A 13,407-nucleotide genomic window follows, 5' to 3' on the forward strand; every position below is an offset into this window, starting at 1 on the left:
GTAGACATCTCTATGTGGCTCCTATTGACCTGTAGACATCTCTATGTGGCTCCTATTGACCTGTAAACATCTCTATGTGACTCCTATTGACATGTAGACATCTATATGTGACTCCTATTGACATGTAGACATCTCTATGTGACTCCTATTGACATGTAGACAGCTCTATTTGGCTCCTATTGACTGGTAGACAGCTTTATGGGGCTCCTTTTGACCTGTAGACATCTCTATGTGGCTCCTGTTGACTTGTAGACAATTCTATATGGCTCATATTGACCTGTAGACATCTCTATGTGGCTCCTATGGACCTATAGACAACTTTATGTGGTTAATTTTGAATTGTAAATGGCTACATGGGAAAACAAGCGAAGATTGAAGACACTGATGGTGGCATGCGCACTGCAGATAAAGGGGCAATACCACCTCCATACACTTAAAGGGGTATTCTATGGATGTACTGTAAGATTATTGCTTAATAAGTCTTATACCAAAAGATTAAGTGTGCAATATACTGGCATAAAAAAAAACGTAAAGCCTGTGTGAGTTTGTCACTGCTCTCCCCCTGCAGCCCAGCACCGCAGCCTCTTTTCGCTCCCCCTCCCTTTCCACATATCTCATCCCATTAAGCAGTGAAGAAGGTTATTGAAACATTTATAGCGGTGTTTTCCAAACAGTGTGTCTTCAAGGTGTCTGAAGGCTGTCCGGGCATGCCGGGAGTTGTAGTTTTGCACCAGATTGAGGCACACTGTTTGGAAAACACTGATTGATAGATATAGTATATTTCCTCATGAATATATATATATATATATATATATATATATTATTATTTTTTTATATATATATATATATATATATATATATATATATATTGTTTTTTTATATTACGTTTGAAAAGACATACATTCTAAGTAAGTAAGCTTTGTAAGTACTGTCCTTTCTGTCACTTATAAGCCATATTGATTTGGCTTGACTGCTCATTTTAATGGCATATTTCATATAAGAATGGTTCAGCTCTTAGAATAGGATTCCTGAGGCTTTCTATTTTTATCCCCCCAGGGGTCTGGAAGCTATTCTGGATTTCAGTCCCACAGGGCCAACCTGTTGCTTCGATAGATCAATAGCAATCACTATGGTATCTGTAATTCAATGCCCATTCATTCAGTGCAGAACACCCCTTTGCATTCAGAGCAATATGTGTCAAATGTTAAAGGGGTACTCCGGTGTAAAACTTTTCTTTTTTAATCAACTGGTGCCAGAAAGTTAAACAGATTTGTAAATTACTTCTATTAAAAAATCTTAATCCTTCTAGTACTTATTAGCGGCTGAATACTACAGAGGATAATTATTTTCTTTTTGGAACACAGAGCTCTCTGCTGACATCATGACCACAGTGCTCTCTGCTGACATCTCTGTCCATTTTAAGAACTTTCCAGAGTAGGAGAAAATCCCCATAGAAAACATATGCTGCTCTGGACAATTCCTAAAATGGACAGAGGTGTCAGCAGAGAGCACTGTGGTCATGATGTCAGCAGAGAGCTCTGTGTTCCAAAAAGAAAAGAATTTCCTCTGTAGTATTCAGCAGCTAATAAGTACTGGAAGGATTAAGATTTTTTTTAATAGAAGTAATTTACAAATCTATCTGTTTAACTTTCTGGCACCAGTTGGTTAAAAAAAAAAAAAAAAAAAAAAAGTTCTCCACCGGAGTACCCCTTTAAGGGTGTATTCACACCCTTATACTGTTTTGTATAGGAAAACTGTATACAACCGTATGGAAAACCGTGTACATAGACCTCCCATACAAAAACGTATGCAACAAGATGCATCTAGTTGTGTACTTTCTTAATCGTGTACATTTTGTGTGTGTGTTTTTTTTTTTTTTTTACTGTACACAAAACTTCTTACATAAAATGATGCAACTGGACCTCTAAATTCAAACCGCATACAGTTTAAAACCGTATATGCAGTTTCATTTCAGAGCACACGTTTGTATACAGTTTTGTCAGTTTTAAAGGGATACGTTCTGCAAAAAAATAAACTGATGCAAAACAGTATGGACCCACTGTATATAGTTAATTGATTTGGCTTAGTAACAAACCATTGGCTGGAACATAAGGAATTCTCCAACTTTCACCTTAAATCACCCCTCCTATGGTTATGGACTTTCTAAGAGAAAATCCCCAGATTGGGTCCCCCGAGTAGGCTCCAGCAGCTAACAGCTTGCAGATGGTATTTTAAATGATGGTATAGAATTAATAGTAAAAGCATGGTAGGGTTGGCAGAGATCATTCAATTTGAGAAAACATATGTGGGTCAGGGCAGGCAGCCGTCATTACAGCTAAAGAGGTATGTAATTTAGGTCTCATCCAGAAAAGAAAGAAAGCTGGCACCTATATGAGATAGCCACCCTATGTTTTAAAGCCCTAAAGAGTATCTGTTATATCTGTCAAAACAACAATTTTACATGTTACTCAATACCTAATCCTAATCATTTTTATGTGTCTAGAACCTATATTTCACTTACAAATACCTTCTATCTGGTGCGAACTTGGTTAATATTAGTAATTTACAAATCTGTTTAACTTTCCGGCACCAGTTGATTAAAAAATAAAATAAAAAATGTTTTTCACCGGAGTACCCCTTTAATATCGGACGCTATGATATTTGGCCTGCCGTGGCGCATGACTACAAATTAGTTGAGGGAACGATGCCTAGGAAGCGATCTGAATAGGTGAAGACCTCTCATGAATATGGAATAGAAGTGGATACTGGCTGTATTTCTATATGGATTGTACTTTGCGGCGGCAAAATAGAGAAGAACAGAAATAGAAACGATAGCGCAGAACATTAATAACATTTTTAGATGGCAAATACAATCCCATACAGTAAAGTAAGACAAATAAAGACAGATGACATAATATTACAAGAATCCCGAAAGGTGAGTTTGGTATTACTTAGTTTCCAAAAGTAAATTTTATTTAAAGGGGTTCTCCAGTTGAAACCATTTTTTTATTTATTAAATCAACTGGTGCCAGAAAGTTATACAGATTTGTAAATGACTTCTATTAAAAAATCTTAATCCTTCCGGTACTTATCAGCTGCTGTATGCTCCACAGGAAGTTGTATTTCTTTCTGGAGTTCTTTCCAGTCTGACCACAGTGCTCTCTGCTGACACCTCTGTCCGAATCAGGAACCGTTCAGAGCAGAAGAGGTTTGCCATGGAGATTTGCATGTACAGGGTGGGCCATTTATATGGATACACCTTAATAAAATGGGAATGGTTGGGGATATTAACTACCTGTTTGTGGCACATTAGTATATGTGAGAGGGGGGGGGGGGGGGAGTTTTCAAGATGGGTGGTGACCATGGCGGCCATTTTGAAGTTGGCCATTTTGAATCCAACTTTTGTTTTTTTCAATAGGAAGAGGGTCATGTGACATCAAAATTATTGGGAATTTCACAAGAAAAACAATGATGTGCTTGGTTTTAACGTAACTTTATTCTTTCATGAGTTATTTACAAGTTTCTGACCACTTATAAAATGTGTTCAAAGTGCTGCCCATTGGCCCTCATTTACTATTCTAAACCCGACCTCTTTTGTCGTTTTTTTTTGTTGCATCTTTGTCTGCGCCATGTCGCAGACATCGTGCGCCAGTCTGCGACACCATGCGAAATTTTTTCCCGACGGACCCGATGTGGATTCTCCCAAACCCGAAAAAGGGGCGTAACCCGACATTTCGTATTTATAAAGGTTTCCAACCCGAATTTGTTGTATTGTTGTGGATTTTTTCCCGACAGCTCAGAGGAGTTGGAAACCAAAACCAACAAATCCCACGTGCGACAAACAGGATGCGACATAATAATAAATACCAGGGGAAAAAAGCAGTCGGGTAAGAAAGCAACATAGACTTACAACCCGATTTTCTTAGTAAATGAGGGCCATTGTGTTGGATTGTCAATGCAACCCTCTTCTCCCACACACTGATAGCAACACCGCAGGAGAAATGTTAGCACAGGCTTCCAGTATCTGTATACACTGCTATATACTACTATATACACCGCAGGAGAAATGCTAGCACAGGCTTCCAGTATCCATATACACTGCTATATACTACTATATACACCGCAGGAGAAATGTTAGCACAGGCTTCCAGTATCTGTATACACTGCTATATACTACTATATACACCGCAGGAGAAATGCTAGCACAGGCTTCCAGTATCCATATACACTGCTATATACTACTATATACACCGCAGGAGAAATGCTAGCACAAGCTTCCAGTATCCGTATACACTGCTATATACTACTATATACACCGCAGGAGAAATGCTAGCACAGGCTTCCAGTATCCGTAGTTTCAGGTGCTGCACATCTCGTATCTTCACAGCATAGACAATTGCCTTCAGATGACCCCAAAGATAAAAGTCTAAGGGGGTCAGATCGGGAGACCTTGGGGGCCATTCAACTGGCCCACGACGACCAATCCACTTTCCAGGAAACTGTTCATCTAGGAATGCTCGGACCTGACACCCATAATGTGGTGGTCACCATCTTGCTGGAAAAACTCAGGGAACGTGCAGCTTCAGTGCATAAAGAGGGAAACACATCATCATGTAGCAATTTCACATATCCAGTGGCCTTGAGGTTTCCATTGATGAAGAATGGCCCCACTATCTTTGTACCCCATATACCACACCATACCATCAATTTTTGTGTTCCAACAGTCTTGGAGGGATGTGAAGAGTGAGAGAAGAGGGTTGCATTGACAATCCAACACAATGGGCAGCACATTGAACACATTTTATAAGTGGTCAGAAACTTGTAAATAACTCATGAAAGAATAAAGTTATGTTAAAACCAAACACATCATTGGTTTTTTGGGGGAAATTCCCAATAAGTTTGATGTGTCACATGACCCTCTTCCTACTGAAAAAACAAAAGTTGGATTCAAAATGGACAACTTCAAAATGGCCGCCATGGTCACCACCCATCTTGAAAAGTTTCCCCCCTCACATATACTAATGTGCCACAAACAGGAAGTTAATATCACCAACTATTCCCATTTTATTAAGGTGTATCCATATAAATGGCCCACCCTGTACTCTGGACAGTTCCTGACATGGACAGAGGTGTCAGCAGAGAGCACTGTGGTCAGACAGAAAAGAATTCCAGAAAGAAATACAATTCCTGTGGAGCATACAGCAGCTGACAAGTAATGGAAGGATTAAGATTTTTAAATAGACGTAATTGACAAATCTGTTTGTCTTTCTGGCACCAGTTGATTTAAAAAAAAAAATGTTTTCCACCGGAGTACCACTTTAAAGAAGCGTTGTGGTTCAGGGGTTAGCACTGTGGCCTAGCTGCACTGAGGTCCTGGGTTCAAATCCCACCAAGGACAACAGCTGCAATGAGTTTGTATGTTTTCTCTGTGTGTGTGTGTGTGGGGGGGTCCTCTTTGGTTTCCTTTCACACACCTAAAAAACATACTGATAGGTGAATTTAGATTGTGAGCCTCAATGGGTACAGAGGACCAATTTAACAGTGCTGCGGAAACTGTGTGCACCATATAAATAAAAAGTTATTATTATAAAAAGTAAAAATCTCAATGTCTATTGGGCTGAAGGTCTATTTGGGTGTTTAGACCCTAAAACCATATGGGAGAATTGTCTTGCTATGTGGTTCTCTACCTGGCTCCCAGCACTTTTTGTTTCACTGCACGACATAGGCTCCATTATAAAGGCCCATACACATTACGGATCATGGATTCTGAATTTCTCTGGCAAAATTTCCAATTTCTGTGGCAAAATATCCAATTCCCAACTCCCGAAATGTCATTGGAATCCCACATGGAACTGCATGTCTGTGCGGTCCTAGCGCTAATTCATTATGTCTGCCGGAATTTCTCCAGGTGGATATCCCGTAGTGTGCGTGGGCCCTACGTCTATTGAGCCTTTCTCATGCAATGATATGGAGATCATAGCGAGTGAAGTAAAGCCGCACATAACTGCAGTCTACTCCTGGCTTATTCTAGGGATAGTTGGGGGTCCCTGACTGATCCCAGACCCTGACCAATCAAAACCTTTGAAATGTCTCAGTGACAACTCAAAATGTTTTCTTCTAAGGAAAGGACAGTTTACATGGTCAACCCTGTAGGATTATAGGTTGTTCTTAAAAAGGCCTGAGTTTTGCAAATTAGTAAGTATCCAGGGACCTTAGATGGTTTAACTGAATAAAAAAATATTCAAAATCTACTCATTACAATGTGGCATAAACTTAAAGGAGTAGTCCAGTGGTTGAAAAACTTAGCCCCTATCCTAAGGATAGGGGATAAGTTTCAGATCGCGGGAAGGGGGCGTGTTGACCACCACACAAAGCAGCGGCTGACACGCCCCCTCAATACAAGTCTATGGCAGAGCCGGAGCGCTGCCTTCGGCAATCTCCGGCTCTGGTATAGCGATGCATTGAGGGGGCGTGTCGGCCGCTGTCGAGCCGGGACCCCGTACAGAGAGATCACAGGGGGGCCCCAGCGGTCGGACACCCCGCGATCTGAAACTTATCACCTATCCATAGGATAGGGGATACGTTTTTCACCACTGGACTACCCCTTTAAATGCAAACAATTTTAGCACAATATAATTTCTAGACATGACCATATTGACATACAGAGAGAGGCTTTCCATTGCCGTTACAGCACTAGATCTGACCCCAGAAGTTTATAGGCTTTAATTTATGCGAAAACAAGAGATGGGACCTATCTACAAGAGATGTGACCTATAAATGGTTAGGGACTATTCACACGGCAGAATTGCAGCTTGCGGAATTCCGCCTCAAATAAAAGCCCATAGACTTCTATGGGATACCGCACTCCCATTCACACTTCTGAATTTACGCTTTTGGGAATTCTGCCTTAAAGTAATGTCCATAGACTTCTATGGGATTTCGCACTTCCATTCACACTTCTGAATTTACGCTTGCGGAATTCCACCAAGCAGAAATTCAGAAGTGTGATGGGAGTGAGGAATCCCATAGAAGTTTATGGGCTTAAATTTATGGTGGAATTCCGTAAGCGGCAATTCTGCCGTGTGAATAGACCCTTAGTTATAGAAGTCCATCAGGAAGGCAACATTCCTATAGCGGTTCCCACTAGTGTTGAGTAGTGTTGCTCGCGAATATTCGCAATGCGAATTTCATTCGCGAATATAGCACTATATATTCGTAATCACGAATATTCTTTTTTTTTTTTTTTTTTTTATCACAGTGATCATCCCTCTCTGCTTCCAGCTTGTGTGGTGTAAAGAAGGCGTGAGACCGGCGTGCGAATTTTCGCACATATGAAAATTTGCATAGGCAAATTTTCGCATATGGTAATATTTGTATATACAAATCTTCGCATATGCGAATTTGCACACACGCGAATTTTCGTATATGCGATAATAAACCGCGGGTATTACGAATATGCGAATTTAGCGAATATATGAAGAGTATTTGTCCATATGGCCATATTCGAATTCGTGAATATTCGAGAATATATGGACGAATATTCGTCATATATTCGCGAATATTCACATATCCGTAATATTCTCGCATGTAGGAAAATTCGCGTATGCGAGAAGTAACACACGCGAAAATGCGCATATGAGAAAATTTGCGTATGTTAAGTTTCGCATATGCGCATTTTTGCTTATGTTAATTAGTGCTGAGCAGCATATTGTGTTGGTCATATTCGAATTCGCAAATATTCGAGAATATATGGACGAATATTCGTCATATTTTCGCGAATATTCGCATATTTGTAATAACCTCGTTTTATTTTCGCATATGTACAAATTCGTGTATGTGAAACATTTGCGTATGCGAAAATTGGCATAAAAATTAACATAAATGACTTTTCGCATATGCGCAAAATTAGCATATACTAATTTCCACATATGCGAAAATTCGCACACCAGTCTCACACAGTAGTATTAGAGCCTTCATTACACCTCACAAGCTGGAAGCAGAGAGGGATGATCACTGTGATGTGTACTGTGAAAAAAAAAAAAAATAAACGAATATTCGTAATGACGAATATATAGCGCTATATTCGCGAATATGCGATATTCACGAATAAAATTCGTTTTGCGAATATTCGCGAGCAACACTAATGTTAACCCCTTAAGGACCAATGACGTACCGGTACGTCATTGGTCCTGCTCTTCTGATATAACGCGGGGTTACACAGTAACCCCGCGTCATATCATGGCGGGCCCGGCGTCATAGTGAAGCCGGGACCCGCCTCTAATAGCGCGCAGCGCCGATCGCGGCGCCGCGCGCTATTAACCCTTTAGCCGCGCGCTCAAAGCTGAGCCGCGCGGCTAAAAGTGAAAGTGAAAGTTCCCGGCTAGCTCAGTCGGGCTGTTCGGGATAGCCGCGGCTAATCGCGGCATCCCGAACAGCTGACAGGACAGCGGGAGGGCCCCTTCCTGCCTCCTCGCTGTCCGATCGCCGAATGACTGCTCAGTGCCTGAGATCCAGGCCTGAGCAGTCATGCGGCAGAATCGTTGATCACTGGTTTCTTATGAGAAACCAGTGATCAACATAGAAGATCAGTGTGTGCAGTGTTATAGGTCCCTATGGGACCTATAACACTGCAAAAAAAAAGTGAAAAAAAAAAGTGAATAAAGATCATTTAACTCCTCCCCTATTAAAAGTTTGAATCACCCCCCTTTTCCAATAAAAAAAAAAACACAGTGTAAATAAAAATAAAAATAAACATATGTGGTATCACCGCGTGCGGAAATGTCCGAATTATAAAAATATATCATTAATTAAACCGCTCGGTCAATGGCGTGCGCGCAAAAAAATTCCAAAGTCCAAAATAGTGCATTTTTGGTCACTTTTTATATCATTTAAAAATGAATAAAAAGTGATCAATAAGTCCTATCAATGTAAAAATGGTACCGTTAAAAACTTCAGATCACGGCGCAAAAAATGAGCCCTCATACCGCCCCATACACGGAAAAATAAAAAAGTTATAGGGGTCAGAAGATGACAATTTTAAACGTATTAATTTTCCTGCATGTAGTTATGATTTTTTCCAAAAGTCCGACAAAATCAAACCTATATAAGTAGGGTATCATTATAATCGTATGGACCTACAGAATACATATCAGGTGTCATTTTTACCGAAAAATGTACTACGTAGAAACGGAAGCCCCCAAAAGTTACAAAACAGCGTTTTTTTTTCAATTTTGTCGCACAATGATTTTTTTTCCCGCTTCACCATAGATTTTTGGGCAAAATAACTGACGTCATTACAAAGTAGAATTGGTGGCGCAAAAAATAAGCCATCATATGGATTTTTAGGTGTAAATTTGAAAGAGTTATGATTTTTTAAAGGCAAGGAGCAAAAAACGAAAATGCAAAAACGGAAAAACCTCCGGTCCTTAAGGGGTTAATATTTGTATATGCGAATTTTCCTATATGCGAAAATAAACCGCGAATATTACGAATATGCGAATTTAGCGAATATATGAAGAGTATTCGTCCATATAGTCGCAAATTCGAATATGGCCATATTAGAATTCGTGAATATTCGCAAATATACGGACGAATATTCGTCATATATTTGCGAATATTCACAAATTCGTAATATTCTCGCATGTAGGAAAATTCGCGTATGCGAACATTAACACATGCAAAAATGAGCATATACTAAAATTTGCTTAGGCGAAAATGTGTATATGCGAAAATTCACACACCAGTCTCACACAGTATTATTAGAGCCTTCCTTACACCACACAAGCTGGAAGCAGAGAAGGATGATCACTGTGATGTGTACTGTGAAAAAAAAAAATTTAAAAAAGAATATTCGTAATTACGAATATATAGTGCTATATTCGCGAATATTCGTGAATTCGCAAATAAAATTTGCATTGCGAATATTCGCGAGCAACACTAGTTCCCACTGGTAAAATGTTTGGCAGGAGGGATAACAAATTGATAATATACTTTTGTCATTCATCATGTGACAGGACTACAGTCCTATTGTGGAGGACACAGCAGGGTGAAGATCTATTGATAGGGAAGTTTCCTCGCACGGTGAGAACAGCCTGCAGCAACCTTTATGGACTCCTTTCTGACAAGCCTCACATTGTGAAGGACAGACAGATCTCATTGGAGCTCCCACTATGTCTGGTTCTTGCCAAAATTATTGAAATGCAGCTTTGAGACTTAATATAATACTTTATTTTGTGTTTTTTTGGGGGGGGGATTTAGGTCCCACTGGAAGCTGTTGAGCACGAATATTGGTGAAATAGACGGACCCTTTCACATCACTCTGAGTTACACCTATTGCACTCAGAAGGCCGAGAGCTTCATAATTCTGAACAGTGTCCGCCTGAGAAACTGCTTTGATGGTAAGATGATAATCTCATTTTCACATATATTCTTTGTTCTGTATTTTATTTCGGGAATTGAACCCCCCCCCCCCCCCCCCCCACACACACACACACACACAATTTTACCAGTCTTTCCCCACTATAGACATACAACCCAAGTGATCCATACTGCCCTGGTACTCCGCTGCTCCATCGGTCCGGGGTCATTACCAAAGGATAGGGGATAAGATGTCTGATCCCCGCAATTTCCCTCCTGCACCCGGCATTGGTTTACAGCGTCGGGTGCAGCGCCGGAGGCACGTGACATCACGGTCATGCCCCCTCAATGCAAGTCTATGGGAGGGGGGCGTGACGGCTGTCACGCCCCCCTCCCATAGACTTGCATTGAGGGGGCGTGGCCGTGACATCACAATAGGGTGTGGCTGTGACGTTACAAGCCTCCACCCCGCATCGCCAGTCATCTGGCACGGAGCGAAGTTCGCTCTGTGCATCGGTTGTCTGGGGGTACCGCAGCCGAGATGGCAAGGGTTCCCCAGCACCGGGACCCCTGTGATCAGACATCTTATCCCCTACCCTTTGGATAGGGGATTAGATGTCTAGGGGCGGAGTACCCCTTTAAGATCAGGCAGCATAGGCCGTGGCAACTTTAAGAATGCAGAAATGTCAATTTTTACATAGTAACATAGTTAAAGGGGTACTCCGGTGGAAAAAGTTTTTTTTTTTTTTTTATCAACTGGTGCCAGAAAGTTAAACAGATTTGTAAATTACTTCTATAAAAAGAAATCCTAATCCTTCCAGTACTTATTAGCTGCTGAATACTACAGAGGAAATTCTTTTCTTTTTGGAACACAGAGCTCTCTGCTGACATCACGACCACAGTGCTCTCTGCTGACATCTCTGTCCATTTTAGGAACTGTCCAGAGCAGCATATGTTTTCTATGGGGATTTTCTCCTACTCTGGACAGTTCTTAAAATGGACAGAGATGTCAGCAGAGAGCACTGTGCTCGTGATGTCAGCAGAGAGCTCTGTGTTCCAAAAAGAAAAGAATTTCCTCTGTAGTATTCAGCAGCTAATAAGTACTGGAAGGATTAAGATTTTTTAATAGAAGTCATTTACAAATCTGTTTAACTTTCTGGCACCAGTTGATTAAACAAAAAAAAAAAATGTTTTCCACAGGGGTACCCCTTTAATAAGGTTGAAAAAAGATCAGAGTCCATAAAGTTCAACCTATAACCCTAATGAGTCCCTACTGAGTTGATCCAGAGGAAGACAAAAAACCCTCATATTAGAGGTAAAAATTACTTCCCAACTCCAAATATGGCATCAGAATAAATCCCTGGATCAACGTTCTGTCCCTAGAAATCTATTATACATAACCTGTAATGTTATTATTCTCCAAAAATGTATCCAGACCCCTTTTGAATTCTTTTACAGAGTTCCCCATGACCTCCTCCGGGAGAGAATTCCACCATAATTTTTGGGCGGTTTTATTCAAAAATAGGGACAAAATCAACATTTTTCATAAGCTAACTGGGCTGTCTTGAAAAACTAAAATATTTCCTAAACAAAACAAAAAAATATTTAGGTAATAAAATAGTATCCTGTAGGCTGTCGGGGCATGCTGGGAGCTGTAGGTTTGTAACAGTTTGCGGTCCGTAATTTGGAGACTTCTGAAGTAGAGGAAAGGACCAAAGTAGCTCTGTCCCTAATTCTAAGCATGTGTGTCTGTTCTGGATTTGCAGACTGCACCGCGTTGTACTTAGGTCCCAGCGTGAGTTCATGTTTAGTAAAATTACATTTCACTTTATATCATTCAAACAAATAAATACAATTAATCAAATCGAGCTTCTGATTTAAAGGAATATCATCAGATTTTACCCTGTAAACTCTTTAAGGGATTGTATCATTTATATGTTTTACTGTTTACAACAAGATGAAACATATTGAAGTGAAAATTATTCTTCATTTACCCTATTTTTCGCCGTATAAGACGCACTTTTTCTTCCCCAAAACTGGGGGGGTATAGTTGGTGCGTCTTTTACGGCGAATATACACACCTATCGGGACGGTCCCTGCGGCCATCAACGGCCGGGACCCGCGTCTAATACAGGACATCACCGATCGCGGTGATGTCCTGTATTAACCCTTCAGACGCGGCGGTCTGCTTTGATCGCCGCGTCTGAAGGGTCAATAAGAGGCATCACCGCGAAAGTAACACTAACCCGGCTGTTCAGTCGGGCTGTTCGGGACCACCGCGGTGAAATCGCGGCGTTCCGAACAGCTTACAGGACACCGGGAGGGAACTTACCTGCCTCCTCGGTGTCTGCTCCGGGCCGGGATCCCCTGGATGGCCGGCGCTCTCCTTCCTCGTCATCACGTCGTCGCGCACGCCGTCCCGTCATCCAATAGGAGCGGCGTGCATAGCGACGTGATGACGGCGACGGAGAGAGCGTGGATCCCGGGGAAGAAGACATCCGGAGCGTCGGGGACACCTCGGGGACTCCGCGACAGCGATGGAGCGACATCCAGGGCAGCGGTGACGGGTCCGGAGTGGCGGGGACAGGTGAGTATTACCTCCTATACCAGTGGTCTTCAACCTGCGGACCTCCAGATGTTGCAAAACTACAACTCCCAGCATGCCCGGACAGCCGTTGGCTGTCCGGGCATGCTGGGAGTTGTAGTTTTGCAACATCTGGAGGTCCGCGGGTTGAAGATCACTGTTGGGTGCAGAATCTTTTTTTTCTAGATTTTGCACCTTTAAAATTGGGTGCGTCTTATATGCCGGTGCATCCTATAGGGCGAAAAATACGGTAATTTTTTTTTAATTTTCCTGTTATAGATTTTTATTGTGGGCTTAGAAATCTCGCCTGAGCAGTTGTTAACAGGATTTACGGAGATGCTTCACATGGACCATAGGAACCTGTAGACTAGGGAGGACTCATTGACACCAGGAGTTACGGAAACAAAATAACTTGCGTAACTCCCATTAAAGGGGTATTTCAGGAAAAAACTTTATATATATATATA

The 13,407-nt window shown here is 41.3% G+C and overlaps 1 protein-coding gene across 2 annotated transcripts in view; it reads left to right on the top strand.

Moving 5' to 3' along the window:
- Nucleotides 1-13,407, top strand: part of LTK (leukocyte receptor tyrosine kinase) — a 214,678-nt gene that overhangs the window by 114,397 nt on the left and 86,874 nt on the right. For both annotated transcript variants that reach the window (XM_056545591.1, XM_056545590.1), the window contains exon 5: nucleotides 10,258-10,397. In XM_056545591.1, coding sequence (XP_056401566.1) covers nucleotides 10,258-10,397 — 140 coding nt within the window. The remainder of the gene's footprint in view (nucleotides 1-10,257; nucleotides 10,398-13,407) is intronic.

The sequence above is a fragment of the Hyla sarda genome, chromosome 11 (genome assembly GCF_029499605.1).
Source record: "Hyla sarda isolate aHylSar1 chromosome 11, aHylSar1.hap1, whole genome shotgun sequence".
NCBI lineage: Eukaryota > Metazoa > Chordata > Amphibia > Anura > Hylidae > Hyla > Hyla sarda.